This window comes from Nanorana parkeri, unplaced genomic scaffold (assembly GCF_000935625.1).
Source record: "Nanorana parkeri isolate BGI_ZX_2015 unplaced genomic scaffold, ASM93562v1 scaffold3436, whole genome shotgun sequence".
In the NCBI taxonomy this organism is placed as follows: Eukaryota; Metazoa; Chordata; class Amphibia; order Anura; family Dicroglossidae; genus Nanorana; species Nanorana parkeri.
This window is the reverse complement of record NW_017309704.1, coordinates 21223-28834: the sequence shown is the minus strand read 5'-3', so window position 1 is coordinate 28834 and position 7612 is coordinate 21223. Positions and strand designations below refer to the sequence as shown.

Below are 7612 nucleotides of genomic sequence, written 5' to 3'. Positions count from 1 at the left end.
GGATGTTGGTGGCTAGCTAAGTAGAGAGAGGTTTGGTAAGGACATCTACGTCTCTGGTCATGTCTCCGCCCCTCTCGATGCCTCATTCCGTCTCTGGTCATGTCCCCGCCCCTCTCTATGTATGCGCCCTCAACGCTCCGTCCATGTCCCTCCCCCTCATCATGCCCGCGCCACCCACTCTCTCCTTGTCTCCGCCCCTCGGAGCCTTCGCTGGAACACCGTGTTGACGTCTCTCCTCCATGTGACGAGTCACATGACTTCTGACGCCCCGCCGCCTCCGCTAGTCACCACTTCCGCCTCTTCCCACGTGGTTGCACAGTGACGGACCGGTAAGAGGAGGAGCCTGTGAAAGGGGAGGAGTCGGGAGAGACATGGAGGGACCGGACCCGCCGGGTGAGATGTCATTCCCGGCCTGTTGTGTCATACGTGGGGGAGGGGAGGGTTGTGTCATGGTCACCCTCTCACCATGGTGTATACGCGGAGACGTCACATGGTCAGGCTCTGACAACATACCTCATGCGACGGGTAACCGGGTGTGAAATGCGAACTGTCTGTGTGACCCGGAAATCACCGAAATGACCGGGGACACCACAAACAGTCCACACTGAACTATTTACTCCAATGTGTTAGAAGGGGGAGGGGAACATGTACATCAGGGGGGGGATCCTTGTTATTGGGGAAGGAATCTCATATCTGGGTGGAGTCCTGCCATTGGTGGAGGGGCTCTCATATGTGGGTGGAGTCCTGTAATTGGGGAGGGGCTCCCATATGAGGGTGGAGTCCTATAATTGGGGAGGGGCTCCCATATGAGGGTGGAGTCCTATAATTGGGGAGGGGCTCTCTTATGTGGGTGGAGTCTTCTGTGACCTATGAATGTCTCTCCTCACAGGTGGCGGGAAGAACAAGATGGCGGATTCTAAACAAACCAAGGTACCGTTCTTGCACACCTAGAGGGGAGCCGGGGATGACGCATACGCACACCTAGAGGGGAGCCGGGGATGCCGCATACGCACACCTAGAGTGGCGCCGGGGGATGCCGCGTACGCACACCTAGAAGGGCAGCCGGGGATGCCGCGTACGCACACCTAGAAGGGCAGCCGGGGATGCCGCGTACACACACATAGAGGGAAGCCGGGGATGCCGCGTACACACACATAGAGGGGAGCCGGGGATGCCGCGTACACACACATAGAGGGGAAGCCGCCTACACACACATAGAGTGGGAGCCGGGGATGCCGTATACACACACCTAGAGGGGAGCCGAGGATGCCGTGTACACACACCTAGAGGGGAGCCGAGGATGCCGTGTACACACACCTAGAGGGGAGCCGAGGATGCCGTGTACACACACCTAGAGGGGAGCCGAGGATGCCGTGTACACACACCTAGAGGGGAGCCGAGGATGCCGTGTACACACACCTAGAGGGCAGCCGGGGATGCCGCGTACACACACATAGAGGGGTGCCAGGGATGCCGCGTACGCACACAGAGGGGAGCCCAGTGTGTCTCTGGTGGGGACTCTGATGGGTGAGGGTGTCTCTGGGGAGGACTCTGATGGGTGAGGGTGTCTCTGGGGAGGACTCTGATGGGTGTCTCTGTTTTGGTGTCTCCTGCGTGCAGGTGAAAGGTCAGGACCTGTCCAAGGAGGAGAAGTTGAGGTTGCGGAAGGAGAAGAAGCAGCAGAAGAAGAACAAGGAGAAGGCGGGGGAGGAGACTGTGGACGGGGCACAGAATGTGGCTGCACGGAAAGGTATTGGGGGACACTGACGGGTATTGAACCCCTTTTCTCTGCAGGCCCCTCCCCCTAATCCGAGGGCATAGAATGTTCTGGGTTTTCCTGACCTGGCTTTCTGGTCTTCCAGCTGAGGCGCAGCCTGCCATCACAGCACCACCGGCACCACCAACCGCTGCCGAGCCAACAACTGAAGCTCCGCCCACAGGGAAGAGCAAGGCCGAGATGAGGGCGGAGAGGAGAGCCAAGCAAGAGGCCGAGCGGGCACAGAAACAGGGCAAGAAGACTGAGCAGAGTGGGGGGCCGGCACCGAGCAAACCCAAGAGCCAGCCCACCGACCTCCAGACAGGTGAGCGAAGGAAGATCCGGGACAGGCGGGAGAGGGAAGGAAGAGCGGGGACAGACAGGGGGCGAGAAGGAAGAGCGGGGACAGACGGGGGGAGAGAAGGAAGAGCGGGGACAGACGGGGGAGGGAAGGAAGAGCGGGGACAGACGGGTGAGAGGAGAGGGGGAAGCGGGGAGCAGATGGGATTAGTGTTCTGGTATCAGTGATGTCCGTGGCGGGTGTGGTGGGTCGCTCCGGTCCTCAGGAAGGGTGTGCAGTTGCCCCAGTACTCTCTATGGCGATGTACACACTGATAACGCGCCCCATGTGTCTGCAGTGAAGCGCCTCCCGGAACACGTTCAGGTCGATGATCCGGCGGCGCAGAGGAAGTTGGCCAAGAAGTTGGAGAGACAGCAGGTGGGTGCGATGAAACGTCTTCGTTCCTTATACACTCGGCGCAGACGCGCGACGATGATGACGCTTCTATACATGGCGCCCACTTTGTGTAAATATCGCAGTGACTGCTGGGACATGTAGTTTGACGGGGTCACTTCTAGAAACCGCTTCCTGAATGAAGGGGGGGAGGGATCTCTGGATAGCCCCGCCCACCACATCCTTAGGACTGGAAGGGCGGAAGCGCTGATTGAAACACTGACACCCCTGAGAATTATGGGTAACATTTGGGCTATCGTCTCCGTTTCTATGGAGCTCCTGCACATCACATGGTACATCACACATAGACACGGGGCTCCATTCACCCGTAACAATCGTCATTCTCCGCCGGGAGCACCGCCGGGAGCTGCAGGTAAGTCACATGATCATGGCGGCATGTATCGTACACGTTTCAGCTTAGTGAATTCAGCCAGACGTATGACATGAAATCAGTCCGGTGCTAACGATCATCATTCATTCCCCGCTTCCCTCCAGATTATTGGGAGAGCCGCGGCTGGCCCCGAGCCGGAGGTTGGTGCAGCGTGCTTTGTGATTGGTTAATGCCGTGTCTGCTGAGAGTGATTTAAGGGCAGGCGGCTGAGGTGTCGCCATGTCTGCTTATTAATTGCAAGCCTGGAGGGTTCTGCTCTGGAACGACCATTGCCGGGGATCTTCACAGAAAGGTGTGAAGCCCCGCCCACTGGCAGGCCATCATCCCTGTACATCACGGAGCCCCGCCTACTGACCATCATCCTTGTACAGAGCGGAGCTCCGCCTACTGACAGGTCATTATCCATGTACAGAGCGGAGCCCCGCCTACTGACGTGTCATCATCCCTGTACAGAGCGGAGCCCCGCCTACTGACATGTCATCATCCCTGTACAGAGCGGAGCCCCGCCTACTGACATGTCATCATCCCTGTACAGAGCGGAGCTCCGCCTACTGGCAGGTCATCATCCATGTACAGAGCGGAGCCCCGCCTACTGGCAGGTCATCATCCCTGTACAGAGCGGAGCCCCGCCTACTGACGTGTCATCATCCCTGTACAGAGCGGAGCCCCGCCTACTGACGTGTCATCATCCCTGTACAGAGCGGAGCTCCGCCTACTGACGTGTTGTCATCCCTGTACAGAACGGAACCCCGCCTACTGGCAGGTCATCATCCCTGTACAGAGCGGAGCCCCGCCTACTGGCAGGTCATCATCCATGTACAGAGCGGAGCTCCGCCTACTGGCATGTCATCATCCCTGTACAGAGCGGAGCCCCGCCTACTGACGTGTCATCATCCCTGTACAGAGCGGAGCCCCGCCTACTGACGTGTCATCATCCCTGTACAGAGCGGAGCCCCGCCTACTGACGTGTCATCATCCCTGTACAGAGCGGAGCCCCGCCTACTGACGTGTCATCATCCCTGTACAGAGCGGAGCCCCGCCTACTGACGTGTCATCATCCCTGTACAGAGCGGAGCCCCGCCTACTGACGTGTCATCATCCCTGTACAGAGCGGAGCCCCGCCTACTGACGTGTCATCATCCCTGTACAGAGCGGAGCCCCGCCTACTGACGTGTCATCATCCCTGTACAGAGCGGAGCCCCGCCTACTGACGTGTCATCATCCCTGTACAGAGCGGAGCCCCGCCTACTGACGTGTCATCATCCCTGTACAGAGCGGAGCCCCGCCTACTGACGTGTCATCATCCCTGTACAGAGCGGAGCCCCGCCTACTGACGTGTCATCATCCCTGTACAGAGCGGAGCCCCGCCTACTGACGTGTCATCATCCCTGTACAGAGCGGAGCCCCGCCTACTGACGTGTCATCATCCCTGTACAGAGCGGAGCCCCGCCTACTGACGTGTCATCATCCCTGTACAGAGCGGAGCCCCGCCTACTGACGTGTCATCATCCCTGTACAGAGCGGAGCCCCGCCTACTGACGTGTCATCATCCCTGTACAGAGCGGAGCCCCGCCTACTGACGTGTCATCATCCCTGTACAGAGCGGAGCCCCGCCTACTGACGTGTCATCATCCCTGTACAGAGCGGAGCCCCGCCTACTGACGTGTCATCATCCCTGTACAGAGCGGAGCCCCGCCTACTGACGTGTCATCATCCCTGTACAGAGCGGAGCCCCGCCTACTGACGTGTCATCATCCCTGTACAGAGCGGAGCCCCGCCTACTGACGTGTCATCATCCCTGTACAGAGCGGAGCCCCGCCTACTGACGTGTCATCATCCCTGTACAGAGCGGAGCCCCGCCTACTGACGTGTCATCATCCCTGTACAGAGCGGAGCCCCGCCTACTGACGTGTCATCATCCCTGTACAGAGCGGAGCCCCGCCTACTGACGTGTCATCATCCCTGTACAGAGCGGAGCCCCGCCTACTGACGTGTCATCATCCCTGTACAGAGCGGAGCCCCGCCTACTGACGTGTCATCATCCCTGTACAGAGCGGAGCCCCGCCTACTGACGTGTCATCATCCCTGTACAGAGCGGAGCTCCGCCTACTGACGTGTTGTCATCCCTGTACAGAACGGAACCCCGCCTACTGGCAGGTCATCATCCCTGTACAGAGCGGAGGCCCGCCTACTGGCGGGGGATCAACCTGACGTGTCATCATCCCTGTACAGAGCGGAGCCCCGCCTACTGACGTGTCATCATCCCTGTACAGAGCGGAGCCCCGCCTACTGACGTGTCATCATCCCTGTACAGAGCGGAGCCCCGCCTACTGACGTGTCATCATCCCTGTACAGAGCGGAGCCCCGCCTACTGACGTGTCATCATCCCTGTACAGAGCGGAGCCCCGCCTACTGACGTGTCATCATCCCTGTACAGAGCGGAGCCCCGCCTACTGACGTGTCATCATCCCTGTACAGAGCGGAGCCCCGCCTACTGACGTGTCATCATCCCTGTACAGAGCGGAGCCCCGCCTACTGACGTGTCATCATCCCTGTACAGAGCGGAGCCCCGCCTACTGACGTGTCATCATCCCTGTACAGAGCGGAGCTCCGCCTACTGACGTGTTGTCATCCCTGTACAGAACGGAACCCCGCCTACTGGCAGGTCATCATCCCTGTACAGAGCGGAGCCCCGCCTACTGGCAGGTCATCATCCATGTACAGAGCGGAGCTCCGCCTACTGAAAGGTCATTATCACTGTACAGAGCGGAGCCCCGCCTACTGACGTGTCATCATCCCTGTACAGAACGGAGCCCCGCCTACTGACGTGTCGTCATCCCTGTACAGAACGGAGCCACGCCTACTGACGTGTCATCATCCCTGTACAGAGCGGAGCCCCGCCTACTGACGTGTCATCATCCCTGTACAGAGCAGACCCCCCTGGGCAGATGGCGCTCCCCCGCTGGCAGCATTCTGGGACTTGTGGTACCTGCAGTGATGTCGGTCTGTATTATACTCTGATTGCTGCGCTTCTGACTCGTGTCTTCCTCCTCCAGGTTCCTCTGCGGCAGGATTACGGAACGAAGGTCAGCTTGTTCTCTCACCTCCATCAGTACAGCCGGAAGATGCCCCTCACCCAACAGCTGAGGTGAGCGGGTGGCTGGGGCCCCTACGGCTGCATATTGTGTCCCTATATCCATTGATGTGTGTCCCTACGCCCACGGCCCTCCCGTCGTGTGTCCCTACACCCGCGGCCCTCCCGTCGTGTGTCCCTACGCCCGCGGCCCTCCCGTCGTGTGTCCCTACGCCCGCGGCCCTCCCGTCGTGTGTCCCTACGCCCGCGGCCCTCCCGTCGTGTGGCCCTACGCCCACGGTCCTCCCGTCGTGTGGCCCTACAGTCGCAGCCCTTCCATCATGAAAGTCATGTGATCGTATCAAGGTAGTCACAAGGTCAGCACATTCAGCAATGGTTACAGAGATGGGCCGGTATTGGCATACAGAGACCAGACACGGGACATGATCATGTATGTTACACGGGAGAAGTCCCAGGAGAACATATCTGGCCAGAGTCACCAAGAGCAAAGTGCGATTCCCCATAATAGCCAATCAGAATCTCTTCTCCTGGTCACACCTCTGTTCAGAGAGTTCTGATTGGTCGGTGCACTCTGCATTGTTTAGTGTGGTCAGCAGAATGAACATGCGTCGGGTATACTCGCTCTATATTTCGTCGTGTCAGAGGGCCGCAGGCAGCAAGTGGGCCATGTATGGTCGTTCAGCATCTGTCCACCGGCCTCTCAGTGATCCCCCTCTCCTGATTGGTCAGATGTTGGTAAAAGCCCTGCACATAGTTTGATGTTTCTGGTGCCGTCCTTAGCAGAGCTCTATAAAGTTCCTTCATTATTGATCTCTTCTCTCTCCAGCATCCCGTCCTCCGTGATACACCCGGCTGTGGTGAGGCTCGGCCTCCAGTACTCGCAGGGTATTATCAGCGGCTCCAACGCCAGATGTATCGCATTACTGCACTGCTTCAAACAGGTACGGCCTCCTCAGTGTCCACCTCCGATACTATCCCCACCCCTTACCTGCCAACCCTGCCCCAGATCCTTCCACTCACCTTCCAACCCTACCCAGGCCTGGATATCCAACCCTCACCTTCCAACCCCACCCAGGCCTGGATATCCAACCCTCACCTTCCAACCCCACCCAGGCTTGGATATCCAACCCTCACCTGCCAACCCGTCCGTAGTTCCAGATACCCACCCCTCACCTGCCAACCCGTCCTCAACCACCCAGAGAGAACCCCTGAGTGGCTATAGATCATCACACTGCTCTCTATGTCGTTTAGGTGATCCGGGACTACAGCACTCCGCCCAATGAGGAGCTGTCACGAGACCTGGTCAACAAGCTGAAGCCCTCCATTAGGTCAGTGGTCTGTGCTTCGGCAGGGGGTGTGACCTCTGTTTTGTAGGTGTGGCCTTTGTCTGGGGGAAGTGGGGCGTGAAAGTATTCTTTATAAAAGTGGGAGTGCATGTGGGGAGGAGGGGTGTGACCTTGATATGTGGGTGTGTTCTGCTGGGTTGCGGCAGCTTTCCGATTGTCAGGGCTGACCCCTGCTTTGCTGGCAGTGGCTTTCATTAAGGGTGGTCTCTGGGACTCGTCTCTTGGGCAGTCTCTCTCTCTCTCTCTCTCTCTCTCTCTCTCTCTCTCTCTCTTTGGCCTCTCTCTCTCTCTC

General features: G+C 58.7%; 1 protein-coding gene and 1 long non-coding RNA gene across 2 annotated transcripts in view; both read left to right on the top strand.

Moving 5' to 3' along the window:
• The first annotated feature begins 274 nt into the window (after positions 1–274).
• On the top strand, positions 275–1691 carry LOC108803140. Its single transcript, XR_001942262.1, has 3 exons — positions 275–393; positions 890–930; positions 1621–1691. It is a non-coding gene; the product is annotated as an uncharacterized LOC108803140 (long non-coding RNA).
• A 198-nt stretch (positions 1692–1889) lies between these two features.
• The window catches only part of EIF2B4 (eukaryotic translation initiation factor 2B subunit delta), a 17298-nt gene continuing 11575 nt past the window's right edge, over positions 1890–7612 (top strand). Inside the window, exons 1-5 of the mRNA XM_018574980.1 lie at positions 1890–2081; positions 2395–2474; positions 5937–6028; positions 6801–6915; positions 7226–7302. Coding sequence (XP_018430482.1) covers positions 1958–2081; positions 2395–2474; positions 5937–6028; positions 6801–6915; positions 7226–7302 — 488 coding nt within the window. The 5' untranslated portion in view covers positions 1890–1957. The remainder of the gene's footprint in view (positions 2082–2394; positions 2475–5936; positions 6029–6800; positions 6916–7225; positions 7303–7612) is intronic.